General features: G+C 34.0%; 5 protein-coding genes across 5 annotated transcripts in view; 3 read left to right on the top strand and 2 right to left on the bottom strand.

Moving 5' to 3' along the window:
* Positions 1 to 14: 14 nt before the first annotated feature.
* LOC140054862 (protein MMS22-like) lies at positions 15 to 4,351 on the bottom strand. Its single transcript, XM_072099960.1, has 13 exons — positions 4,228 to 4,351; positions 3,860 to 3,965; positions 3,516 to 3,641; positions 3,219 to 3,277; positions 2,906 to 2,984; positions 2,092 to 2,257; positions 1,541 to 1,631; positions 1,249 to 1,346; positions 1,028 to 1,141; positions 840 to 897; positions 596 to 675; positions 384 to 443; positions 15 to 23 (listed from the first exon to the last, which is right to left on the bottom strand). The coding sequence occupies exons 1-13, from the start codon at positions 4,349 to 4,351 to the stop codon at positions 15 to 17; spliced, it is 1,170 nt and encodes a 389-aa protein (XP_071956061.1).
* A 1,158-nt stretch (positions 4,352 to 5,509) lies between these two features.
* Positions 5,510 to 9,532, top strand: LOC140054765 (uncharacterized). Its single transcript, XM_072099852.1, has 6 exons — positions 5,510 to 5,545; positions 5,939 to 6,110; positions 6,401 to 6,951; positions 7,175 to 7,234; positions 7,569 to 7,631; positions 8,033 to 9,532. Exons 2-6 carry the CDS (start codon positions 5,971 to 5,973, stop codon positions 8,266 to 8,268), a joined length of 1,050 nt encoding a protein of 349 aa, XP_071955953.1. The 5' UTR covers positions 5,510 to 5,545; positions 5,939 to 5,970; the 3' UTR covers positions 8,269 to 9,532.
* Positions 9,533 to 9,924: 392 nt separating this feature from the next.
* On the top strand, positions 9,925 to 17,735 carry LOC140054138 (amine oxidase [flavin-containing]-like). Its single transcript, XM_072099022.1, has 15 exons — positions 9,925 to 10,076; positions 10,664 to 10,758; positions 11,262 to 11,399; positions 11,949 to 12,053; positions 12,368 to 12,459; positions 13,089 to 13,230; positions 13,522 to 13,674; positions 13,766 to 13,925; positions 14,303 to 14,399; positions 14,865 to 14,918; positions 15,084 to 15,141; positions 15,275 to 15,372; positions 15,726 to 15,837; positions 16,233 to 16,295; positions 16,448 to 17,735. The coding sequence occupies exons 1-15, from the start codon at positions 10,034 to 10,036 to the stop codon at positions 16,583 to 16,585; spliced, it is 1,548 nt and encodes a 515-aa protein (XP_071955123.1). The 5' UTR covers positions 9,925 to 10,033; the 3' UTR covers positions 16,586 to 17,735.
* A 1,366-nt stretch (positions 17,736 to 19,101) lies between these two features.
* Positions 19,102 to 21,925, top strand: LOC140054864 (NXPE family member 3-like). The gene is made up of 3 exons (XM_072099962.1): positions 19,102 to 19,209; positions 19,498 to 20,261; positions 21,088 to 21,925. The coding sequence occupies exons 1-3, from the start codon at positions 19,102 to 19,104 to the stop codon at positions 21,923 to 21,925; spliced, it is 1,710 nt and encodes a 569-aa protein (XP_071956063.1).
* Positions 21,926 to 22,306: 381 nt separating this feature from the next.
* LOC140055333 (intermembrane lipid transfer protein VPS13A-like) overlaps positions 22,307 to 27,429 on the bottom strand; it is a 76,614-nt gene continuing 71,491 nt past the window's right edge. The window contains exons 70-78 of the mRNA XM_072100648.1: positions 27,410 to 27,429; positions 27,157 to 27,232; positions 26,986 to 27,071; positions 26,729 to 26,806; positions 26,281 to 26,517; positions 26,027 to 26,178; positions 25,538 to 25,661; positions 25,310 to 25,369; positions 22,307 to 25,192 (exon numbers count right to left, since the gene is read on the bottom strand). The exon at positions 27,410 to 27,429 is cut by the window's right edge and continues 176 nt beyond it. Of these exons, the coding sequence (XP_071956749.1) occupies positions 25,106 to 25,192; positions 25,310 to 25,369; positions 25,538 to 25,661; positions 26,027 to 26,178; positions 26,281 to 26,517; positions 26,729 to 26,806; positions 26,986 to 27,071; positions 27,157 to 27,232; positions 27,410 to 27,429 (920 nt within the window). The 3' untranslated portion in view covers positions 22,307 to 25,105. The remainder of the gene's footprint in view (positions 25,193 to 25,309; positions 25,370 to 25,537; positions 25,662 to 26,026; positions 26,179 to 26,280; positions 26,518 to 26,728; positions 26,807 to 26,985; positions 27,072 to 27,156; positions 27,233 to 27,409) is intronic.

Here is a 27,429-nt window from a genome sequence, read left to right on the forward strand (position 1 = left end):
TTTGTGTAGATTTGTTAACTAAACTGTGCATTTAATATAAGAAAACATCATATGCCAGTATGGTGGTGAGAAAACATCATATGCCACTATGGTGAGAAAACATCATATGCCAGTATGGTGAGAAAACATCATATGCCAGTATGGTGAGAAAACATCATATGCCACTATGGTGAGAAAACATCATATGCCAGTATGGTGAGAAAACATCATATGCCAGTATGGTGGTGAGAAAACATCATATGCCACTATGGTGAGAAAACATCATATGCCAGTATGGTGAGAAAACATCATATGCCAGTATGGTGAGAAAACATCATATGCCAGTATGGTGGTGAGAAAACATCATATGCCACTATGGTGAGAAAACGATGAACTTTACTTACCTGAGAAAACATCAACTTAAGAAGTTCACCTACCACTGTCCAGTTACTTTTTATATCACTCTATATGTGATTTAAAAAAAACAAAGTGATTGGAAAACAGTCTATAATATGTCTTATTTATTAAAATGAATTTAATCATTATGTTACATTAGACCCACAGAACACTAGAATCTTATTCACTAAAGTGGTAAGTAAAAATAAAGATTACTTACTTTATCTTTTATCAGTCCACCATTTTGATTGTAAAGTGGTGCAATATGCATTATAAGCCACCAATACAACTCTACATTGCCTGAAAGAAGTTAAAATAATGACAACATGATTACACGTTTGCAGGGTTGGACGAATTGCACATTTCAATACTTTACACAGGTGTACATTTTTGTAGAAAGGAACAAATTATAGTACTAGTAAATGTTGACCTTTATTTTAAAAAGGTAAGATAATGATAAAAACCTTTCTCATCCAACGATACTTTTTTCTTGAATGCTTTATGAAGCATGACCCAAAAAGCCTGAAAAAACATGACACATTTTTATGATAAATGCACTAGTTTAAGTTTAGTTGTTTAGTTCAGTTTAACATTACAGTAAGTGCTTGATAATTTTGTTGTATTCACACTGTTCAATATCATAAATACTCACATCTGTCTCAAACTTGTCATATCGTTGATCAAGAAACTGAATAAGTAGTATGACGAATTCTTGCAAACACGAACATGAGAAAGGTGATGAATTCTTGTAGCTCCTTCTTGATATCTAAATAGATTGAAAAACTTTAGGATAACAGTTCTTTACATTTTACACTTTTTAAATTAAAGAAGAATAACTCTTTAAAGGTATTTTTTATTTCAAGGTATACATACTGATTTAAAGCGCCCTCTTGCAACATCTATGAGGTCATCAATTAATATATTGACCTCCGTTGTTAGTAGATTGTTGACATCATTCTCTGTGGCAAACCCTAAAAAACGAAAAACCACTAAGTTAGTTAGTTAGTATTGTAAAATAATGTAAATGGCTCTAAACTGCACATAGGATTGAAATGACACTTTCCACATATGTATACAGAGATCCACATATCTCAGAGAAGAATACGATCTTTCCCTAAGGATTTATAAACATGAAAATAAGACAATCATTTCAAGATGATGTTACCTTTTGTTTTGTTGTAGAGCAAGTGTAACACTTCTATTAGACCCCATCTGACATTTAAAATAAGATGTAAAAACAAGTGGCCAATGCTTTGCTGGAAGAACAAAATATAAAATCAATCTAGATAATGAGCATTATTCTTGAATCATAATTTACAGTAATACAATTTTTTAATTGAGAATTTTAATTCACAGATCTGTATTAATTTATTCAGCACACATAAAGCTCTGTGCTATCAAACTAGTTTGACAAAAAAGTGTAATGTGCCCAAATATGGTAGTGATATGACATCATCATGTCCTTATATGGGCACATCACATTTTTGTTGTCGCATAAAGTTTGATAGTGTAGAACAAGGCTTGAAATACATGGCTTGTAAATGTCAGTTTTCAATTTAAAATTTATATAGAAACACAGCATGGATACAGGCCTCACATGTGATAAACATGTTACACTGTTTTGCAGAATTTGTCAATGTTACGGGACAAATTGTAAATACAGTACATTACCAGGAATTGGCTGAGATTAGTGGTTGTGTTTGACAGTGACCATACCTTCTTCAAACTTGATGAGATATACTGTGAGAATATACTAGAAGGTAAGTCTGTCATTTTACCAAGGTACATTGATAAGCCTTGTATCTCAAACAATAAGGCAGTTGATAAACCACTCAGACGTTGATTGTGTCGGCATTGTGAATTCTCATCATATTTGTAATGCCTGTAAACAACAATTGTATTCATTGATTCTATTGAATTGACAGACATTTCACTTTACACTCATAAAATAATAAGTTTTTTCCCCTTGGTGCCAGCAATCTATCCATGTTTTTTTGCAACCATTGTAAATATCCTAATATTTTTCTGTATCAAGATTAATGAAGATCTTCATTTATGTACAGTACTTTCCATTGGCAATGTATTGCACTAGTGCTGTGGGTCTATTGTTTGTGAAACATCTGTACACATTAACATCCATTGAAAATAGAAAACCCAAATTTATTTTCTTGTCCAAACTTACCTATGGATGTATATACAATACAGACTTACCTATGGATGTATATACAATACAGACTTACCTATGGATATATATACAATACAGACTTACCTATGGATATATATACAATACAGACTTACCTATGGATATATATACAATACAGACTTACCTATGGATATATATACAATACAGACTTACCTATGGATATATATACAATACAGACTTACCTATGGATATATATACAATACAGACTTACCTATGGATATATATACAATACAGACTTACCTATGGATATATATACAATACAGACTTACCTATGGATATATAGACAATACAGACTTACCTATGGATATATAGACAATACAGACTTACCTATGGATATATATTTTCAAATATTGTAAAAATACAATGCATGTATGTCGAAGTCTTGAAGAATCACTCGTGTCAGATTCTAATGATAAAACAAATAAAACATCTTCATTTAATTTTAATTGCGTAAAAAAAACCTTACTATTACCATTAAACTGTAAACATGTCACATCAATTTGATTGATATAAAATGTCTAATTCACAGTTTCTTTAACATAGACTCATTGTGTATTTCATAATTTTATAGTAATTTGGGATTTAAATGATGTTGAAATATATTTTTATAACAAATATTGTTGAAAAAATATAATAAAACCTTTTAAAGCTCTGTGAGATATCTTTTCTAAATACAACTTCAGTTTCCCCAATGTTTGCCTAAATAAAAATATAAAACATTAATTGAATTACTTCAATTGATAAACCTAGTTTTTGTGAGCAAATTGTTTAGCAAAGTATGAAAAATTGACAAGTCAAAACAATTACTTCAATTGATAAACCTAGTTTTTGTGAGCAAATTGTTTAGCAAATTGACAAGTCAAAACAAATGAAATGAAACTAAACAAGATTTAAAATTGGTTTATCAACCAGACAAGAAAAAAAGACAAATACTTACTTTGCCAGAGAGAAAATAAGAGATTTAGAATCCAACAAGCATGTGGAAGCGACAAAATGGCTGCCAAACAGCTTCACTTTTGTGTCCTGAAACTGGTTTGGATATGGGTCCTGGCAACTCAGAATCCTACAGTATAAATCATTAAAAAATTTATTAATGATAAAAAAACCAAAGAATAAAGATTTACTGATTGTAATCACATAGATCATTAAAAAAAAAATCACTCAATCGATAGTTTAGGAATTGCAGACCAACTGAATAGAGCTAATGTCACCTACAAACTCCTCCAACTATATTATACTCTTTCACTCATTTTTTTACTTAATTATTTGAAATTTGTTTACCTGGTAAGTACTTGGTGTTGCCTTGTTGCGCAAGTTGCTTTATTTTCAATGTTGTAAGATGTATGTCCATCAGTGCAGTCAATAAATAAATATGAAGGTTCAGTTTCTGTAAATAAAGAACTATCATTATTACCAGTACACAGTACTCTATCTATGTTAGTCTTGTGAACATTCTAGTCAACAAATTTTTAGTTGTGCACAATGGATTAACATGTGGGAAAGTTGAGACGCACTTCCTCACTCTATTCGGTGGATTCTAGGCTTGACGATTACATGTCAATACGTAGTTCATAGGTCGTTGATGATGACAGTGAATGAACTTGCTTGCTATCTTTGGTAAAATATTTGGATAATGAAAGAACATTTACCTATTGTTGCCTCATCTTGCTGCAGTAATAATGAATCATCAATTGGGTCATCATACCAATTATCCATGCAGTGTGGGGACACTGGTGGGGTCATTGACCCCTCAATGATGCCGACAGACTCCATCTAAATAAATGGTTACATAAAATTTATTATAATATTATATAATATTTATTATAATTTGGTTTTAATGTATTCATTTATTATTAGGCTTTTGTATCCTACCAAAAACAAAGTGCCAAAAGAAAAGTCTTAATTAAGATGACGTTTAAATAGGCTAGAGCCTCTAGAGGTGCAAATTCAGAGAGTTCCAGATGCGCGGAAAGGCAACAGAAAAATCCAGATTTTCTTGTTGATCGGGGTTAGATGTGTAGAAGTAGAATAGAAGTGTAATCATAACAGAAACGATGTCAAAACTATAAGAGTAACTGAGACCATCTATTGTAATTGTATGTAGAACTATACTAGCTAGGCCTAAATACTATGTAGGCCTAGCCCAATTATTAGTATTAGGTGCCTAGCCTATACAAAAATAATTATTAATGTACAGTACAGATTTGTTTTTTGTTTTTTTTTTAAACCATATTTAGTATTATTATTATTTTATTTAAGGTAAGCATGTCAAAAAAAAAAAATTAAATCAGGCCTAGCCTAGGCTTACACAGTATAGGTCGTCTACTGTAGTGTGGTGTGCATGCAATATAAAGGGAAAGTGCGAACGAATTGACCAACCAAAACCTGATGCTACGCACTCATTCTTACTGGAGTCTCGTACGTACGTAGTCTACTGGGGCCGGGCCTACCTAACTAGCCTAGCCAGGCTAGTCAGTCAGATAAGAGTCTACTACTTTACTACAGCCTACCTGATCTCAATTTAATCTTAATAAAATATAATGTGGCTAGGATCTGGGCCTAGCCACTTTATAAGACTATTTAGACTAAGGCCTACGTACTAATTTACTAAAGCAAAAGTGGAAATTTACATTATTATCATAATACACCGGTGTCCGCGCGATATTTTCAAAAACTAGCCTAGTATGGGAGGCAATCCCCGCCAAAAATGATCACTAGTGATAGAGAAAAATTAATGTAAAATAAAAGAGTTTTAGTTACGGTATAGGCCTATTTAGAATAATCTTTATGTTCATGACAATGCTTTGTATTAAAGCAATTAAATTACTCACCAATAAACAATATTGACTTTGTATTATTGCCGGCCATTAAAATGAAAAGCCTTTAGTTATTTCCATACCCTGGAATTTCCACTGCGACATATTAGAATTTAATAACATAAATTTAGTCACACCCATTAAGACTAAGGTAGGTAAATTAACAGTTTTTGCTTTGTATTATATTAATACCGGCACTTACTTACCAAAATAAACCTATTATGATATGGTAACAACTAGGGTCCATATATACAGTAATGAAACAAACAAAACAAAAAAACGGATTCATAGGCCCACTTGTTTTAAGATAATATTTCATGGCTGCTTAAGTCTGTGGCTATTGGCTACATTAAGTTACCAAACACTGTTATCAAAACATTTTAAAGGGGCGTTCTGTATACAAATATCATTCATTACGCAATTTTAGATAAATAATCAAATTTTCAACTACCGGTAACTCCCTAGTGAAATAATTTTTAAGCTTAGTTAATTCAGTTTAAACAACGAAGACTGAATTACAACGAAGACTGAATTACATTTGCAGGAATATTATAATAAATATAATCGATCAGGAACATGGATGGGAACAATGAAGTAGAATATGGTGAACGACAACGACAACTGGATATTGACATGAAGTATAAAATTGGCGTTTGCATTTATGGGTTAATTGTCATAACCCATATGATTTATGTGATGAATGCCCCTTCTTGGGCGTAAGTATGCTTTATTATGCAGATTATTAGGAACAAGAATAACAGTTTCGTTATGAAAGTGTAACTTACTCACTTACTTACTTACTTACTTACTTACTTACTCAACTTACTTATTCAACAATATTTCAAGAGGGTGACCCAGCCAGCGGAAGCTGATTTTGAGAGGCATAAAAACACTACAAGTTAAAAAATAAATTACAATAGTTAAAATTCAATAAACTATAAATATATAACTGTAAATCGAAAGTCAAAAATGTAAAAAGGTTAGGAAGATAAACATTTCATTTCAGATTTCCTGCAGTTTTAGCGTTGATTGGTTTCATTTGGTATAAGATTCAACAAATACGAATTGAGAAGGCAGAGCACCAACTAAAAGAGGATAGACTTGCGTTAGAGACCGACTTACACCAATGGGCACAAGGAAGAGCAGAACTTGTCCAACGTCTTCGACACATTGCAGACGAAATAAACAGGTCACGACACAAAAGCAACGTTGCTAAAGTCTCTGTAAACTGTTTGGCATTTGTTGGGGACTGCGCATGTTTGTTGAGCACCTTTTATGGATACAAACTACCCATTAACGGTTCTTACATTCGAGGTGCAATGCGTGCTACTGAAAAACTTACTGATGTTTTTGCTGACGCACTGGCTGATCTTAATTCAAGCAGGGGAGCACAAGAGGCGAATAGGGTGATGGAAGATGACCAAACGTTTAACAGACTTGGTAATCTGAAGGAGAGATACCGAAGAAGTTTGGAGAGATTCATATCTTTGTCTACCTACTTTGATAGAGCGATATTAAGATTTGAAACCCATGGTGACCGCACAGAAGTATTCTTAGGTAACTATTAATACGAAGTTCCATTTGATTTAGGAACGATGGGTGGGAGGAAAAAAATTGCGTTGTTTTTTTCAATCGTTTGAAGTTATCGATATTTTTGTGTACGAGGGGAGAATTTTACGGGTCTACAAACGTACCGTGGAGTACTTATTTCTCCATGAACGTACTATGAATTTTAGATTTCAAATTTACAAAACATTCTGATTTTGGTTTTTTTTACCAGACATTGGGAATATTTTTCTGACAAGACAGAAAGTAGCGGCGTTCGAGGATAACAGTAAAGGTAATTTGATGAACAAAGCATAACATTTTCATTTGGGCTATACCCACCACTTCTATTTTTACCCTTCGGTCAGGAGAAACTACTAAAGAGGAAATTGCAATTCAAACAACTGAAAGGAAGTTATACATTGGAGCGTTTTAATAATAACAAATGTTCTAGCCTTTCCAAAACAGAAATATATGGCACCAACAAACATTTTGTTGGTAATGACTAAAATACAGTATATTGAAAAGCATCGTAAAAAAGGAAAGATTTAAGCCATGAAATAAATACTAATTAACCCAAACACCACGGTAACTAATTTAACCATTATTGTTCTTTTAATTTTCTACAGTGAAAGAAATAGTAAAATCATTGGTGTTTGTCGGCGGGTTTACTGATAAGTATTTGAGCAAAAGTAAGTAATGTGTTAGCTCCCCTCACTGGTACAAATATTGAATACCTCTCAAATAAGATCTGAAATGTTCGACTAAAGATAAAGGCCACACACAAATAGTTAATTAATTTAGAGAACACACTTTTAATCCTTGTACTTTTCATTCATGAATTCATTCAATCATTCACTTATTTGGTCGAACACAAAAAACAAGGAAGGCAAATTCTGTTTTACATGATGCATATTGTATCACAAAATGTTTGATTATGAGGTAGGTCACGATCTATTCATGGAGGTAATACCTCCATTGTCTATTTAGCAATTAGATGAAGAATCAACTCATTTTATTATCGTCTTCGTTGTTACAAATCGGCATCGACAAATGGATACATTTAAAATTTAAAAATTATGTTTAACTCTAGCAAACAATGATCGAAAAGAAGCTTTACTGGGCGTACTTAACTTAGTTGCTGATGGGGCGACAATTTATAACCGCTTCAAAGAGATTCAAAGTGGTTCTCCAGATATAGCTGCAGACAAGGTCAGAGCCATAGCAAGTGACTTGGAAGACCAAATCCCGACAGTGGATGGAATACTTCTTGAAGTATTATTGGAAGTAGCAAACAATAACAATGCAAGGGTTACAGGAAATCTTTAAATATAATAAAACATTCCATTTAAACACATAAATGATAGCGTAAGTCTATTAATGAAAACTTGTTATGGGTCTTTGTGATAGAAATTAAGTGTTGAATGAGAGCTTAGATACTGTTACGAGGGCGTTTTTGATAGCAGGGTAACCTTGGTTTATTTTGTTATAAAGATATCGTCATGGTAGATTTAATAACAGTTTGTGCAGCTAATGTGTTTTATTGTAATTTAATAGATTTGGTACGGAGCTTTGATATAAATCTCAATGAGTTAATATATAGTTTTAATTGTTTTAGTTTCAACCCAGGAGACATTTTAAAAATCTCTTTTAAATAAGTGCTATATACCAGCGTAATTCAGCGCTGTATGGACTATATCTCTGTGTGGGGAACTACGTCCCACAAAAATAAAAATATTCGTTTAAGGTTACAAAAATGTGCCGCTCGAGTTGTAAAAAATAATTTTGACTTCAAAAACTATCGTAGGATTGATATTATTAAACAAAATAAATGGAAATTGCTAGATGAACGTAGAGACTACGCTATTGCTTGTATTATGTACAAATGTATACATAGTATTGCACCCCCCCCCCCCTCCCCCGTCTGTGCAACGATATTGAAATGGTTTACGACCAACATGGATACTCTACGAGATATTCCTAATCTCTGAATGTTATACCACCTATGCCAAATTGCTTATTATGAACGGATCGCTAAAGCCTATTGCACGAGCAATTAAAGCTTGGAATAGGATCCCTGTAAAAATTCAAGAAAGTTTGTCTGTAAATAGTTTTAAAATTAATTATAAAAAGCATTTCTTTAAAAAATAATTGTATCTCCCACGTATTATCATTAACGTTGTATATTTACTGATTGTTATATTTTTTCTATTTTATTGTTGTTTCATTGCAGGACCATATTGAAAAACAGAAATGTTGTGATCTTTTGTTTTCTGAATTATGTTATCCTGCTTTAAATATGTTTTAATAAATAAATTAATTAATAAGCTTCGGTAATGATTTTTCCGGATCACGTCTTTTAAAGTAGTCTTTTATGTGAATAGCAAAAACTAGGCGTACTATATATTCCAGGGTATTAAAGTAAAATGGTAGAAAATAATTAATAAGTTATTTTTAGCAATAATTTAGCACTAATGTGTATATTTGCTTTGTGTTGTTATAGGCTATGCTATGTTTGTTTTTATTTATACTTTAGGCCTTAGTACTACTTCTTGAGCACCTTAACATTACGGATCAAAATGTAAGCATAAATAAACAGAACAATTTCAATGTCAGTATCTGTATCTTTGTATAATTTATATATATATTGTTAAGTTCTCTTGAATCTAAATTATAGGTTGCATTTGAAACGATTAATATTATTTTAAAACGTTGATTATTTCATGGAGTCAAAGAATATTATTATTTCTAATTTATAGGTTCATAATATTCTAATGGGGAACCTGGACCTATTTGATAGGTCCATGGTCTAAATCTCTGCCCAATGTGTGGCATTGATATAAAATAAGGTTATTACGTTCGTTGTTTTGAATAAGTAGATTAAAATCACTAGATACTGTATTGTGAGCGTAATATAGAAAACCGGTTATTTATGTCAGAGGTCACTATTATTCATTTGATATGCACTCAACCATTACCGCATATCAAAAGAGAAACAGGTAGTCGTGCGGTGTCAGTGGTTTGATCACGTTTAACACATTGTGTGATTGACATACGTACGTCTGTGCAAGAAATCAATTATATTATAACCAATATGTCAAATGACAGTATTATTGTTGTTGGGGCGGGGATAAGCGGTAAGTATGCTCCAAAATATATTATTAAGCGTAGGCCGTTTGTGTTTCATTCGTCTTTGTACGTGTTAAAATGACGAACGAAACAAGCAAGCGAGGAATTCCGAATAGTAGGCCTACCGTAATAGCCTGCCATACATACCGTAGCCTACTACCGCGGTATCAGTAGGCTTATGTAATCTCATATCTTATGGGAACTGAAACGTCCAAAAAGACATCAATTGTTAATGTTGTGCACTTTATAATATATCATGTATGGAATGGAATAGGCATACTACCGTACAGCACGGCAGCATGGTGACCCGGCAGCGACCCGGCAGCACCACCTAACCTCCTCCTCCTCCTCCCTTCACACCCCCGGGGAGCGTGTGCAGATATGGGGTGAAAGGCTAGGAAGGGAACAGGTGTTCAAAGGATTGAATAATGATGGTCCAATCTGTTTGAAAATGAAGAAATCGAGAATCATGAATTTTGAGATCAAAAGGCCACTCTATCTATTTATCTTGTCTCTGGATCGTACGTGGGCCTGCTTATCTCATACACCATTATTACTGGCGCATTACGTTTCCTCTCCTTTGTCTACCGTTTAGGTTTATGTGCTGCGAATTATCTAAAAGACAATGGATGTCATGTGACTTTACTTGAGGCACAAGATCGAGTTGGTGGACGGACGTTGACACTCAGAGTATACTATACTATTTTTTTACTACTTTTAATGCTATAATAATAATAATTATGTGTAGCTACAGCCCGAGCTACAGTACATTTGAATTAGGCTGTGCCCTTGTACGGTGACTCTTTGGCATTTTCCTTCCTTTCTTATAAAAACGGGTGTTTAATAACACAATTAAGTTCCTACATTCGTTTCCTATTAGGCCCCTAATGCTAAAGTAAAACATGTTAAATTGTATTTTATTGTTAAAGTTGTATATACGTAATGCTCTACCAATCAACGATGTGTTTTTTTTTCTATTTGTTTATTTTAACTATTTTTAAAGAGGGTAACCCATCCAGTTTAGCCCAGTGGATTAACTGATATTCAGGGGCCCTCTTTAATCAAATTAATTAATGCACATTGAAATATAAAAGGTAATATAATGCTAGTATTCATGTTATCATTTACAAAATGTTATAGTAGGCCTAAATAGATTGTTGCACTCATTATTACGAAACATTTAATATTGTCAGGATCCGTCAGTTGAATACGTGGATTTAGGTGGAGCTTATATTGGTCCAACTCAAGATCGGATCCTTCGAGTAGCTAATGGCGTCGGAGTCAACACTTACCCCATCAAAGACGATCAGAAGTCTGTGTGGTTACAGAACGTGAGTTATTATCATTTTCACCGTAATTCCATCACTATTACGATCACACCATCTCTACGTCAGTGTCATCTACAGCTTGGTTCTCACTAGAAACGCAACGCAAGGACGTAACGCAACGTAAGTGATTTGACCAATCACAAGCGATAAAATATTCAAACTGTCGCTTGTCATTGGTCAACTCGCTTGCGTTGCGTTTACGTTCTTGCGTTGCGTCGCTAGTGGGAACCAAGCTTTACTTATCACCACCTCCCCAATCATCGCCCCTCCCAATTTGCAATGTTGTCATCCCCACACTATTAACCTAATTTTCCATCATCGGCACTATCACCTGCACCGTTTACCACCACCATCCCCTATAAAGAATCTATTGGTCAACTCGCTTGCGTTGCGTTCTTGCGTTGCGTCGCTAGTGGGAACCAAGCTTTACTTATCACCACCTCCCCAATGATTGCGCCTTGAGCACTCTGGAGTGGTATGTGCGCTATAAAAATCTTATTATTATTATTATTATTATAATTAACGTGTATAACTAATTTGTATATACTGCAGGGAAGTCGTTACGAATTTGATGGTTTTATGCCCAAGTTTTGGAATCCTCTCATTTGGTTGGACGTCAACAGTATCATCCGAGAAATTGACCGAATAGGAAAGACGGTATGGGAATGCTCAGTTGTGTTAAAAAAAATCTAAGACCACCTTTCCAGAGAAAGTGTAGATTCGACGACGATGACGAACATGCATATTTTGATAATTTGTTTTTTTATAATTTCGAGCATAATACTAATGTTATTTGAGGGTAGAACAATATTCAAATGTTATTAATGATAATGATAAGGTTTGATTGAGCTTGATGATGAAGACGACAACAACGTCAATCGGGCGTCAATGAAGATGAAAACGGTTAAGACAACGATAACGATGATATTACAAGAAGGATGTATATTAATTAACACGCCATATTGTTTTAGATTCCATTGGATAAACCATGGGATTGTCCAAACGCCGAGCAACTGGACAACATGACATGGAGAGAGTGGGTTAATAAACAAGCATGGACAAGGTATGATGACGTAACATGTTTAACTAAAGCTTGGTTCCCACTAGAACGTAACGCAAGGACGTAAACGCAACGACGTAAACGCAACGACGTAAACGCAACGACGTAAACGCAACGCAAGCGTTTTAACCAATGACAAGCGAAGTTATAGACAGTTAGCAATCACAAGCGAATAAGCCATCGCTTGTGATTGGTCAATTCACTTGCGTTGCGTTACGTCCTTGCGTTGCGTCGCTAGTGGGAACCACGCTTAACTGTTTAAGCTCGGTTCCCACTAGGACGCAACGCAAGGACGTAGACGCAACGCAAGCAAGTTGACCAATACAAGCGACACATTGAATAATGTATCGCTTGTGATTAGTCAAACCCCTTACGTTGCGTTACGTCGTTGTGTCGCGTCTCTAGTGGGAACCAACCATTAGAAAAAAATATATCCAGGAGTCCCGTTTCTCGCCCTGTAGAACCACTCCCACGGTTTTAACTGATGCAATTGAAGCGTAAACGGCTATGCATAACCGTAAAAATAACCGCAAATTTGAGAACGCCCATAGATACTTTAAACTTCTAATATCATATTCCGTGTGAAAGGAGTATATAACAATCACTTATAACCACCACCATTGTTTTGCTAGCACGGCGAGGACGTATTTTCTGGCGTCCTCTCCGTTTCACGTAACAGCAGAAGCGCATGAAATCTCAGCTTTATATTTCTTATGGTACATAGCGCAGTGTGACGGATTCTACAGGATCAATGGAGTCGAAAATGCAGCGCAGGTAAATTATAAATAAATTATGTATGCACATTAAATCGATTGCAATTTAATACCGGATGTATAATTGACAATACAATTCATTCCTGACGTCACGATGACGTGTATTTAATTGATAACAATATGTTGTATATAATATTTTGTACTTTTCATTTTCATAAGATGAAGGCTATCATTATTAGTTATTCAATGCGTTTATGAAATGTAAAATCTAATGCTTTGACGCAAAGCTACTCCACAGTAGTTACAAACAATTACAATATCATTGAAATTAACATTACTGATTGCATTGTAGTCGCACAAGTTTGTTGGCGGATCTCAAGTAATAAGTGAACGGTTACGTGAGCGATTGGACCAAAATAAAGTGTTTTTAAACAGTCCTGTTGCAAAGATACAACAAAATGAAACGAATGTCGAAGTGGTCACGTTAGATGGAAGGTCATTTAAGGTCAGTTTATCTATTAAAATCTGTTTTACACAATAAAAGGAGGTCGAACGAAGAAAATGATGGTTGTAAGTGTCTGTCTGTGTTATTACAGGGTTCAAGAGTGATATTAGCCATGCCCCCGTCGATGACGCAACGAGTGACGTATATACCCCAATTGCCGTCATTACGTAATCAACTCATCGCCAGAGCACCTATGGGGTCTGTCATCAAGTGTATCACGTATTACGATAAAGATTTCTGGTGCGATAAAGGTAAACTTGTAAAAACTAAACTGAAGTCAATAATAATAAAGGTGATTACAGGGATGCAAGGTTGACCTATTGATCTTTGACCATTGTGTCACTAATTTGTACATTGTTAATGAGGGTGGTTAATAGATAGACTAGTAAATCGACGGACTTCATCACCGATTTAGACAAAACCACCAGACCTTGCGCTATGCAAATGCATACCATAGAAAACTTCTCAATGATCACGTGTTCTTTTCAAATTTAGAAGCGAACACCATGAACTATGACCTAACTTTCAGCCAATCATTTCTTAAAAGCTGTTTAATGTGCCATAAAAGTTAAATTGTAGGAACTTTTGTTTCTACAGTAAATTGATTAAAACTCGTTTATTTGATTAGGACTAAGTGGAAATATATGGAGTTTTGATGGTGAATCACCGGTGCTGTGGACTATTGATGATACCAAACCAGACAATACACATCCAGCATTAATGAAGTACGCCATATATATAATGTTTACATTTAACCAACAAATAAGGTTAAAGCTTGGTTTCTCCATTAAGTAATTTGAGCAATCATACGCGGTAGTTTGACACGTCTCTTGTGATTGGTCAACCCTTGCGCTGCGTGACGTGTACGTCTTTGTGCCGGGTTCCATACAATTTGTAAATGGATAAGAAATAATAATACCGCACAATAATACCACAGTATAGCGGCCTTTTTATGAGTAATCATGCTCAAGAGTGCTACATAGCATTTTTTGGATCATAATGCAGCTAGTTATCAGCGCAAAGTTGTGTCTTAATCTTAACCGGGTACCCATTTTATACAGCTGGATGGAGAGAGGAAAATGTAAGTAAAGTGCCTTGCCTAAGGACACAAGCAATGCGGCGAGAGTTGGATTCGAACCACGACCTCACGATAAATGTTGATTAAAAATCATTGTAATAATTGTTTACAGTTTTCTGGAGGGAAATAAAGCAAGAAGTGTATGTTACAATTCTAAGGAGAGCAGGTAAGTTCTAAATGTCGCACACACGTTATAAATCAATTGACTCAATTTAGACTAGAATCGGGGACGATTCGGCCCACTTTTGCGTCTCGCTACCAGTACGAATAAATGGTAAATATATTCATGTAATAAAAACTATTTTAAAATAATTCTTTTTATTTGTTTCAGACGCGACATGATATGCAAATTTTATGCAAAGGCTTTTCAATCGCAAGAGGCATTGAAGGTAAATAATTAAATTGTGTGTGTAGTAGTGGGACAACTCGCTTGATGATGCGAGCAAGCGTTTGGATATGCGTGACTTGGTTTCCATAGCGTAAGTGTGACGCGCTGACAAATATTTAAATGTAATCTTTCAGCCAATCAACTATCTGGAAATGGATTGGATGGCCGAACAATATTCGGGCGGTTGTTTTACCTCAGTATATTCTACAGGAGTGTTGTCAAAATTCGGAAGGTAAATTGCGATAGGCCTAGTTATCGGAATAAACTTAAAATCAAAATGTTACCGAAAACTCTCCTCCTAAAATGACAACCTGCCGATGTTTGGTTCTGATTATCCCATGAGCCAGAGCAATCCTTCTCATCGGGGAAAAGAAAAGCAAGATCAGCCTTTGTCATGTCCAGCTTAATTTTAAAAAGATCGGCTTGTGTTTTATACGACATCTTTGGAAGGGTAAATTAAAATTAAATTATGCCGCTTCAGAAATACCGAAGACAAATTGGTTTTGGTAAATCGATTCGTATGCAAGTGTCTGATATATTCCATGAATTATAACGCATCCATTATTGTGTGTATTCATTTTATAGAGAAATAGCAAAACCGTTCGGTTTGGTTTACTTTGCCGGAACTGAAACAGCTATTAAGTGGTCTGGGTACATGGATGGGGCGGTGGAAGCAGGAGAAAGGGCAGCGCGAGAGGTAAGTGGTCTGGGTACATGGATGGGGCGGTGGAAGCAGGAGAAAGGGCAGCGCGAGAGGTAAGTGGTCTGGGTACATGGATGGGGCGGTGGAAGCAGGAGAAAGGGCAGCGTGAGAGGTAAGTGGTCTGGGTACATGGATGGGGCGGTGGAAGCAGAAGAAAGGGCAGCGCGAGAGGTAAGTGGTCTGGGTACATGGATGGGGCGGTGGAAGCAGGAGAAAGGGCAGCGCGAGAGGTAAGTGGTCTGGGTACATGGATGGGGCGGTGGAAGCAGGAGAAAGGGCAGCGCGAGAGGTAAACATTTTAACAATATTCTATTATTGGTTAATAAACATTCATTTCGAAAAAAAGGGCGACTTATAATACTTCTTTTTTCTTATTTTTGTTCCTTAAGGTTCTACATAGTTTAGGCAAAATACCCGAAAGTGAAATCTTTCAACAAGAGCCACCGTTTTCAGTAAGTTTATTTCATACTTTTTTCCATAAATTTACAAGTTATATCTATTTTGCGAACAAACCTATTTAAGCTAAATCATACAAATATTGTTCACATTGTTACCCAATGAAATGTTTAAAATATCACGAAATTCTTTTATATTTGTTTTTCAGGGCATGCCAGCAATGCCATTAGACCCAACATTCTTTCAACGAATAGCGCCATCAGTCGGATGGTTTCTTACATTCCTTGGACTCAGTAGTGCACTAGCTATTGCAGGAATTTCAAAAGAAGTGATAAAACAAAAATAAAATATCATTTAATAGAAAATATCCATTTATAACGTAGAATTTGTTTTATCTGCTTTTATAAAGTACATAAAATAGTAAGCGCCATTGATTGGGTGTATTAACATTAAATGATTACTTGGTATATGTTACTATAGTCCTACTACATTTTTATATAGGTTTATAATGATGGTTATAATTATGTCATTTTCATTTTTAAATTAGTTTGTTGGTTTAAATATTGGGATCAGACATATTTAAATTAATTTCTTTAACTGTGTTCGGGCCTATATTCACGATACGTAGATGTGTTTTAGATTACATAAATAAAACGAATACTTTTGTAAAGGTTATTAATAACGCATATGAAATTTAAATAGAGAATTGAATCCCAAAATGTAATACTTAAAACGAGGTGCTAAATAAACGTTGCTATTTGTATTATTATAATTAGTTACAGAACAAGCAATTAGTTATAACACATTATTTTATTAGTCCATCCTTTAAAAGCGTTCCAAATAATAATTAAATTATATTATTTAAGCTTGGTTCCTATAGGACAAAAGAAAAAGGCAATGCAATTAATTTGACCAATCACAATACAGACGATCCGTCGCTCGTGATTGGTCAACAACGCGTTGCGCGTATACACTTCCTTTTCCGCGTTCTTGTGGGAACCAAGTCTTAATCATTTGATTGTTCTTTCTTTAAGCCTATTTTCCACTAGGCGAATTTGTTCGCGCGAATCGAAAGCGTTATGCTCTGCGCATGCGTATTCGAGTTTCTGTCTGTCATACTCCCTTCTGCGACGAATTCTAGTTCCTTGATTTTAGCGAAATTTACTAGTTCGAATTGTTTCTACTTTTTGCGAAGCGAAATATTGCGCAACCAATCAGAGCTCAGGAAATGAGTTATGACGCTGTCATGAGCAGTCATGCGAATCGAAATGCTCAGCAACCACGCGAGGAACATGAACGTCGCAGCTATTCGCTCATGTAGTGGAAAGAGAGTAGGCGATTTTTTTCTCTTCGAAACGTTTGATTCGCGCGAACAAATTCGCCTAGTGGAAAATCGGCTTTATGCCTACTTATTTTCAAACGTTTTTGTTGTCATATTTTACACTTATTTTCAATTATTTAAAGAGCGAATTTCATTAAAATAAATACTGTAACTGCAGCCAAATGAATAACATGACTCGCTTCATTTCAATCTCCCAGATGGATGAGGTTTATTTATTCGAAAAAATACTTTAAAAATGTGCCGACAGACATGCGCAAATGCAGATTATCAAAATAATATCAGAAATATTGACCATATTTTTTTTAAAAATATGATATATTTTTAACGACCGATGTATTCATAAGCAATAATCCATTTCATCACAATATTCTTACAATTGTAAGTTCTTGTGCCGGTAGCATTTCGATCCAAAGCGGACGATGACACTCTATTTCCTGCCTGAACTCTAATTTAATTCAATTTTCACTTTTTCATATTGGCTGTGAAAGAGTGTTGAGTACCATTGACTAAGAACATTGTGTACAGTCGGATTTAAATTAAAAGCGAAAACAAAAACGTAATGTATGTTTATACTATACACACAAGCATGGATATATAGTTAGAAACACGACAATAATACAGTTGTAGGTAAGTTGCTATTACATAATATTTTTAATGGGGTGACCCAACAAAGAGTAAAAAGGAATTTTCTCCCCCTTTATCACCTATAACAAATGGAGAGAAGGACGGGGTCAGGCGTTTGTCACTTTGAATGCCCCACTATGCTGTATGCTCAGCTTTTACTTCATGCAGTGCAATTCATTCATTTCATATATTTATTTCGTAATCATTGTACATATAAAAATATAACATATAATAAGAAAACTCTTTAGGCCTATATACACAACTATACAAAAAAACAGTCACAATAATAATCAGCCATGGACATTAGGCTGGCAAATATATTAAAACTGTCTTGCTGAGCCATAAGGGCATTTCTCATAATGCACATAAACAAAGTATGTTTAATTCTTATATGAGAAATCATAAATAGATTTTCTGATGTTTTGTTTGTTGACACGAAAACAAACCATTACTAACAATGCACTATTGTGCACTATTGCACTATTGTGTCGTGGTAAATTAAGTATCATACGCAATGCGCTATTGTGTCGTGGTATAAGTATCATACGCAGTGCACTATTGTGTCGTGGTATAAGTATCATACGCAATGCACTATTGTGTCGTGGTAAATTAAGTATCATACGCAATGCGTTATTGTGACAAACTTGTAGCTTCCTCAAAGTGTAGGCCTACCCCTATTGTGATAGACCATAATGATTCACAATACATATTTAAGCAGTATGATCTAAACAACACGCAATTAACCTTATCAGAACATTTACTAAACTTTCTAGCAATTGAAATAAATGTTATTTTGAATTGAATTGGATTGGATTAGCTCTTGTACTCAGAGATCTATATTACCGCATCATCATATTTTAGGTTTGTTAATAATGTGACCAAGGTAAAACATTGAAATGCTTTCCAAGCCCAACGATATCAATGATCTGTTTTTAGATTATTCGATAGAGGATTTGGATACAATGCGACTTCGACGTTTCTTATGTGCAGTCTTTCTAACACTGGTAAGATACATGTTTACAGTAAGCCTAAAAAACATACAATATCATCGAAGACATAACATAAGCTTCAAGGAGTTTTGGGGAGAGAGACTCATTTTTCTTCTCATCGACTAGCCTAGTCTACATTTGTGTTTTATACAAAATGACGCTCTTACACATTTTTGTTTCAATTTTTTGTCAAATATATCAAACTTGTGTCACAATAAACCATTTGTGTCTGTATTATTTGGTTCAACAAAAATAATAAAGTAATAATTTTCCAGTTTAAATTTGTAAATGTTTATTTTTTAGGTTTTTCTGATTGTTGGAAAGCTTATGTATAATGATACAAACGAAGAAAACAATACAACGCAATTTAAATGGCTTGCCTATCATGAACAATTAAGGCAAGTCATACACTCTACCGACGTTAGAATTCTAAATTCGAAATCAAGTACAGACTTTACCAGTTTAGATAGAAACACGTTGACAAGTGCAAAACACACACGTGTGCAACTTATAACAGGACAAGATCAAATAGTAACTGGGAACTATGTGGATTTTCTTGTAACAACCTTTGATAGACAAAACAAATCAAGAAATGTTGGCGGTGATTTTTGGTTTGCAACTTTGCATGACCGACAACATCTTTACAGCACTTCTGGTCGTATTACAGATTTGAACAATGGATCCTATCTAATAAGGTTTTATCTCGGATGTGTTGGGGACATGGTAATGGATCTTACGCTTGTGTACACGGCAGAAGCGTTATATTGGATAAGGCAAGTATACAGGCCGGATGAGTATACATTTTTGTGGTGGGGAATCTATAAAACAGATGACAAGGAGATTGAAAAACAAGAGTGTCGAGTGAAAAGAGGGAGATTATTCGAGTCAAAATGCGAGTATGGACGAGGACGTAAAGGAATGGGTGACACGGTTTTTGTCTGTGATAAACCATTACGTCACAGATGTGATGAACTTAAAAGTATCGAATCAGATGAAAATACAAATGCTATTAGCAAACCTGTAGATCGTCTTCTGAACAAGTTCAATTTTACCGAGTACTTTAAAAGGTAAGTCTTAAGCTTCGTTCCCAGTACGACAACGCAAGGACGTAAGCGAAACGTTTGGATACTTCATAATCAAATCGCTTGCGTTGCGTCTAGTGGGAACCAGGCTTATGTCAATACAATGTAAGACTTTGTCATTTGTCGAAACTGAACTATTCGACAAAATCCTAAAGCCTATACTGGATAATTGACCTATGGCAATGTAATACAACATTTGTGGTCAATCATGCCATACAGCAATACTGATAATCTACAGGAGAATCGTGTTAAATACAGATAGCAAAACATACCTCCATCCAGTATGCAATATGTTTTCTTCAGTATAATAATTCCAAAGGAAATGTACCGGTAACTGTAAATATAATCCACAAGTAAGGCAATATAAATCTTGAGTAATCGAGGTAAATAAATAAAAACCCGTGATAAAATGGTACACAAATCTCGGTCTGTGTCCTGACTGCTGAACTAACGCGGAACACAAACTGCGTAAAAACTGCGGTATATGCAAATGAGTTAATTTGCATAAACAATAAAAACCTGGTTGAGCGGCATCTAGCATAGTAACGATGACCGATGTTCAGCACATGAAAAAGTTTATACTGATCTTGGTTTCCTAATAATATTAATATTAATATTTGGTATAGAGTTGTTTGTGGAACGACTGTTATAGGTTAAACATTTCCAGTCGAACTTTCCCATTAAAAAAGGAAACGTTGAATATGATTATTGTAGTGTACTACTACTACTAGTAGTCATAACAACTTCGCACGTTTTATAAATCATTTTCGTCCAACTTGTTTAAATAATTGTTTTGGTTTTTTTCCTTTAGCCCATTCTACAACGAAAAGGTGCCTCTTTTAATAAACTTAAACGTTCAGAAGTCAATACCAAATGAGAGGACCACACCGTTACCAAGAACACCATGCAGGATTGGTTTTAGACCTCAATTATCTTCTAACGGGTATTGGGAATACGGGAAGTGGAAGTCATTGGAATGTAAAACTAAAACGTGGTCTACATCTGATATAAACGCTGCTCTTACTGGTCATGAAGTACACATTATTGGAGATTCCACGGTTAAACAATGGTACGTTTCACTGAACACCCGACTTGGACGCAGGAACTTAGGCGATATTAGCCGGATGCACTTTAAACAAATATATAGCAACTTTGCTATTCAGTTTCATTATAATCGTTTGCCAGTCTCGCTCGGTAAACGGGTCCCAATCAAACACGTGATGGAACAATTTGAGCCAGAATTAATAGATGGATTACCTGGCCATTCCAATTGTAAATACCTCATAATATTAGGACACTGGGCACACTATGGCGCCTGGACAGAGCCTACGTATCGTGATCATATGTTCTACATAAAGGAAGCTATCGTTCGACTTATGAATCGATGTAGTGACGTCAAAGTTGCTATTAGAAGCTCTCATCCACGTGATCACAAAATATTTCAAACCAGAGTGCAGAGCAATCACTGGGTATTTTGGGATATGAATAGAATTATCAGAGAACTTTATGCGGGTGTGCGCGTGCATTTCATTGACGTATGGGATTTGGCATTGTCATATCCATCCGCGCATGACGTACACATGCCAACAGAATGTGTTAATGAAATGGTAGATTTACTAATGTCCCATGTATTTTATAAAATGGTTTAAATAATACGTGGACGTAACGCAACAACGTACGCAATCACAAGCAATGAATTATTCGAACTTTTGCTTGTCATTGGTCAACTCGCTTGCGTCTACGTCCTTGCGCTGCGTCCTAGTGGGCACTCACAAGCGACAGATGACCCGTCAATTGATTGATCAAATTACGTTGCGTGTACTCTACGTATTTGCGCCCAAGTGCACTTTGTGTGTCGTCAAGGAAGAGTGAAATTTCATTTACACTAATTTCATTCTTTCCTTTCGCTTAGTACTATTCCATTATGTGTGCCTAATATATATATATTTGCTTTACACTAGTAGCCTAATTCATATAGGTCTACGTATATAATAGTATAGCCTTAACAAAAATATCTAGTATAGTTCCCATTGAAACACTTCCTTTATTCTGTTTTACCTAAAACCTTTTTTTACGTTATATTTCATTAACATTTTAATGAACATAAACATCAATACATCTTTACCGCTATCTTTAGAGTTCTTGTACCACAATCTTGAGTACCACAATCTTGAGTACCACAATCTTGAGTACCACATTTTGTATAAGCAATATATTACTATTGTAGTATCTTAATTTTAAATATGTTTGACTAAGATATAAAGGAACATTAACTTAAAAGCTAATAGTTGAAATCAGTTGCACTATCGTGTAATACTAAATGTGCTTTACAAATACTAAGTTTAATCATTTTCACAACCAGCAAATTTCTTTGCATTCTATGGCTCAACATATTGACATACAGTATTGTGTGCTGTAGTATTGTAACTTGGCCTACATTATCATTAATTGTTAAAAATTAAAATTTCGAAATAAGTAATTAGGCTAACATTTAATATAAAATAGATATTAAATTATTTAATAGACAGTGTACTTTAAAACCACAATATAAAATACCGAGATGTAATTATGTTAATATATATGTCTATGTTAGAACTAGTAATCATGATTTTAAATAATTGTTGTCACTTTTTGCGGGTGTTTTAGTTTGAACAAATTTAAATAAATTTAAATTACTAAGTGTTTAGTATTACTAAACATACAGAACGTTTGTATTAATACTGATATAATTAGAACATTAAGCTATTTTAAAATTTAAAATATTTTTTTTTTTTGCATTTAAACATTTATTTACTTTCAATGACAGTAACAAAAGAAAAGGAGATACATAATATGACAAAGAAACATTGAAAGAAGGCTTGATCCCTAAGAAGGAGGACTTGTGTTGGGCAAGCCTGAAACATAAAATAAAGTGACATATAAGATAAATTAGTTTACATTTATATGATTATATTATGTTAATTGTTATTGTTTGCACCGTGAACTTTATTCAAATAGAATTACAAACTCTGCAAAGCAACAGTAATTTGATATTAAACAAAAACAATAACTTTATTCTATTTAGTTGTGAACTAGTTTATCTGGGTTCTTTCATAAAATGTTAGATCGAATTTATTTTTGATAAGCAAAAGAAAATAAAGTATGAAACATAGATAATTCAAATCACTAGTTATTTACAGCGTTCCTGTAACATCAATCAATCATGTTACATAAAATATAATAATTATCTTCTTTCTAATACAGTAGAACCAACCTAGGACACCTCAATTCAGAGGACACTCTCCTGCGAAACAACAAATGGCAATATATATGTTTTAACACTACAGCCAACCCCCATTCAAGGGACAACCTATTAAGGGGATGTTTTGATTCAGAAAGGTGACCCATTAATATGGGTAATACTGTAACAGAAACTAACTCTATGAATTTACAAATACCAATTCTTACAAATATAAGTACTAAGTTTTACAAAGAAAAAAGTACAAGGTCAAAGGTCAAACCATATATATAAATATGACATAACTAGAATAATATTAATACAAAATATAAATAATTACCAATATAATACAAATATTATTATAAGCATACACTAGTATCAGATTTGAACACAGAACACAGAGATAGTGAGCGAAGCACTTTACCATAGTGCCACAATGTTAAATATATAACAAAAGAAAATGATAATTTCCCGGTTGGAATTGATAGATGGTGGAAGAATGTTAGCTGAACTATTGCACAAAAACACAATAAAATATATATGACAGCAGGTGGATATATAACATAAATATTACCATAATTATCAAAATCAATATTTTTCAACTCATTATAATATCTAACTAAAATGAAGCCCCTAGATTAGCGACCTTATGTGGCCCTCCAACACTGGAGGTTAATTCCGACCACATATTGTAATGCCTATTTTATTCCTCTGGTCACCATAAGCTCCAGGGCCCCTGGGTTTATCCAGTGAGCGCTCATAGCTGTTACGCCACTGTAACTTAGCTGCAAATAAAAGGAATGTCATTTCACCAAACCACACAGTGAACATGTTTAATACTGATATAACTAATAAGGTATATTTACTTATAATTCAACATTTAATTCTATCAATGGTAAACAATACAATGAAATATATATAATGACCATATACCAATACCATTAATAGAGGATCTTGCAAGAAGAGATTTCTTGTCACGCAAGACCCATAAACGAAAAGAAAAAATGCATTTTGTATATACTGTAATTACTTAATAACTTAGATCACATGTTAAATTAACAATATATATATAATATATTTATAAAAAATATGAAGGTGTATGATTTTACATTAATAAAAGTGCAAATATTGATGGGAGGTGCAAAATATGCGACGGCATAATAACATCTATCTATTTTATATTAGTGTATTTTACATATAATATAAAAATCAATATTTTTCAACAATTCAGTAAAAATATTTTGGATGTTATAAATCGAGTATGACCAGGATTTAATCCCTGTATCAATCACAAGATTTCTATCAAAACTGTAACTCTTTAAATTAAAAAAAAGTTGTTTTCAAAATAACTGGCAAGTTTTGTAATAATGTACATATATGGAATAAGACTGGATTACAATGTATCATACGCACTTTAAAATATTAGTATAATAGTGACTTTTGCAAATAAAATATTCTTTACACATTGTAATACAATGATAGTAATATACAAGAATACAAAGACACACTTAAAATAATATCCTTAAAAGAAGAGTTAGTAGTGAGAGTCAGTACACGTCACTATTTCATTACTCCAGTATCCAGTTGCTATGGTGACTAGCAATCAATGTTGTCAATCTAAACTCTGTATAGATACTCCAGTTTGCTTGATCTCCAATCGTTGTGAGTCTATTGCATTCTTCAGTTTATCATTCAGCCACTGAGAAAAAAAAACCGGATTTAAATTAATTCTGAAGGCTAAGCATGAATACATAAATTGTAAAGAATATACAATCAATAACTTTTATTTTAAATGGAAACTAAAAATGGCTGTTACCTTAGCAACTTCATCATCATTGCACTGTATATCTTTTGTTAAAATATCTCCATCTTCATCCTGAAATTATATTAGTTTTAAAGTTAATAATATTTAAGGTACATAAAAAGTATAATTTTCAGCACATGGTTGATTAATCATGAATCATAGTGAAATAAGGATGATCAGACTCTAGTGATTGGATGTAGTAGCTATTTAGCCAGTTAAATACCATAAATTCACCATTACCTTAATATTAAACATAATTGTTTGACCTTCAACTCCAGTATCTGATGTAATGTTATTAAACAAGTCAGACTCCTCAAGATCCCAACCGCCATACCATCGACATTTATCAAGCTTCAGAAGTTGTCTGAAAAAACATGTAATAAAATCGTTTACTTATTTTGTTACTTAAAATACATTTATACCAAAAAAAAATCATGGAATCACTTTCACCATTCCATGTAACCTTCCATTATGCAAACTAATCACAAACTGTCTGTAACATATTTATCTTTAATATGTCTGTATGACATCATATTTCCTAATTCCCAGAATAGTTCATGAATAGGCTACTCTCCATCTTGATCTCTAAATGTAGTGGACGAATAATTGCAATATAATACATCTTAATAACATCAAACTGTCATGGATTATTTTATAGAATGATAGCAAGAAACAATATTAAATAATACAAAGGTCACTGACCTCTTTGAAAATAAAAAGGTCACTGACCTGTTTGTAACAAGAGCAACATCAGGAGTTCCATCTTCTGAATGTATCACGGCGTGAGCATAGTAAATGTCAGTTTTATAAAATTCTGAACGACGAACATTAAATAGGATAGCGTTACCAATGGCCTGATATGCAGAATACGGTTTTAGTCCCTACAACAAACAAGAAGAAATGTTATATTATAATCATTTGATTGCATAATTAAACTTTTCCCATAAATTTAAACAAATGATAGTAATTTAAACATTCTTTACCAAGTTCGGATTTATAAATCTTGGGAGCCGTTTTCGAGCCATCACATCTTCCCCGACCTCTGTTGACCTCTCAATGCCCTCAAGTATGAATGTTGAAGCATCTACTATACCTCCTAGAGGGCGTGTAAACAGACCTAGTATGCCTTTCCCAATACCTTTGAAGAACCCTTTAATTCCATCCATCTGAGCGCCTTTGATTGGGCTTGACACCACGCCAACAAGTCCCATAATAATACCCTAATGTCATAAAAAGAAGTTCACTTTTAAGTTTAGGTAAGCATATAAGTAAGTTCTAAGTAAGTTAGTAAGTAAGTACACTTGTAAGTATAAGTTAGCATACAAGTTTTAAGTTAGAAAGTAAATAAGCAGGTATTTTTGTGGTGATGAAGATCAGTACATCATTCAATGCTTATACAAAAGAAATACAAAATGTGAGGTCAAAGGTTACCATGAGGAATCCTTGTCCAGCGTACAAAATGCTGACTGGTAGACTGCTTGGTTTACGTTTCATCTTACGAAGCCGTCTCTGAAAAAAAGTATAAATAAAAAACGTTTAAAAACTAGTATATACAGTACTTTTTCGTAACAACATTCAAACATGATAAATTTAACATAGCTTTTTATGAACATATTCCTGGGTTGATGATATAAAAAATAAATTTTGTTTAAAGTCGGAGAATCCATGATATAAAATAATAATTCTACCTCTTGGTAACTTTCATCAAATGTGAGGAAAGCCAATGTCTTGCCAACACCAGAAGTAAAACCCGACAGAGAGTCAGCAACCCCACCTGTATGCAAATGAACCAATACAAATTAATGTTGACAATAAATGAACACTAAGTATAGCAAGTATTAAATATGTACTCAACTTACCCACAGTGTGTCCCAACAGGCTTTCAACACCTCTAGCCAAACCCTCAGCAAATTCTCCAGGCCCTTGTATAGCACCCTATAAAAGAAATGACTTTGAAAGTAAAAAGAAGTAACATCTTTTGATTCTACTAATCCAGAACAGTAAAGCAAGACGAGGATGACGATGATTATGATTGTGCATCTATTTTGTGTGTATCATCCTCTATATAAAGTTACATGTTCAGTGAATGAGATACCTTTGATTTTGTTTTACCTGATATGGCTCATAGAACA

This window comes from Antedon mediterranea, chromosome 7 (genome assembly GCF_964355755.1).
Source record: "Antedon mediterranea chromosome 7, ecAntMedi1.1, whole genome shotgun sequence".
Taxonomy (NCBI): domain Eukaryota; kingdom Metazoa; phylum Echinodermata; class Crinoidea; order Comatulida; family Antedonidae; genus Antedon; species Antedon mediterranea.

What these genes read in the sequence shown, in the direction of transcription:
- LOC140054864 (XM_072099962.1), top strand. Translation starts at nt 19,102, where the DNA reads ATGCTTTCCAAGCCCAACGATATCAATGATCTGTTTTTAGATTATTCG. An exon ending in GTGCAGTCTTTCTAACACTG is followed by an intron (nt 19,210 to 19,497) that starts GTAAGATACATG and finishes TTTATTTTTTAG; the next exon opens with GTTTTTCTGATTGTTGGAAA. An exon ending in TTTACCGAGTACTTTAAAAG is followed by an intron (nt 20,262 to 21,087) that starts GTAAGTCTTAAG and finishes TTTTTCCTTTAG; the next exon opens with CCCATTCTACAACGAAAAGG.
- LOC140054765 (XM_072099852.1), top strand. Translation starts at nt 5,971, where the DNA reads ATGGATGGGAACAATGAAGTAGAATATGGTGAACGACAACGACAACTG. An exon ending in ATGAATGCCCCTTCTTGGGC is followed by an intron (nt 6,111 to 6,400) that starts GTAAGTATGCTT and finishes ATTTCATTTCAG; the next exon opens with ATTTCCTGCAGTTTTAGCGT. An exon ending in TGATAAGTATTTGAGCAAAA is followed by an intron (nt 7,632 to 8,032) that starts GTAAGTAATGTG and finishes GTTTAACTCTAG; the next exon opens with CAAACAATGATCGAAAAGAA.
- LOC140054138 (XM_072099022.1), top strand. Translation starts at nt 10,034, where the DNA reads ATGTCAAATGACAGTATTATTGTTGTTGGGGCGGGGATAAGCG. An exon ending in AATAAACAAGCATGGACAAG is followed by an intron (nt 12,460 to 13,088) that starts GTATGATGACGT and finishes TTGTTTTGCTAG; the next exon opens with CACGGCGAGGACGTATTTTC. An exon ending in AATCGCAAGAGGCATTGAAG is followed by an intron (nt 15,142 to 15,274) that starts GTAAATAATTAA and finishes GTAATCTTTCAG; the next exon opens with CCAATCAACTATCTGGAAAT.
- LOC140054862 (XM_072099960.1), bottom strand. Translation starts at nt 4,351, where the DNA reads ATGGAGTCTGTCGGCATCATTGAGGGGTCAATGACCCCACCAGTGTCC. An exon ending in GCAAGATGAGGCAACAATAG is followed by an intron (nt 3,966 to 4,227) that starts GTAAATGTTCTT and finishes CTTTATTTACAG; the next exon opens with AAACTGAACCTTCATATTTA. An exon ending in ATCTCACAGAGCTTTAAAAG is followed by an intron (nt 2,985 to 3,218) that starts GTTTTATTATAT and finishes TTTTATCATTAG; the next exon opens with AATCTGACACGAGTGATTCT.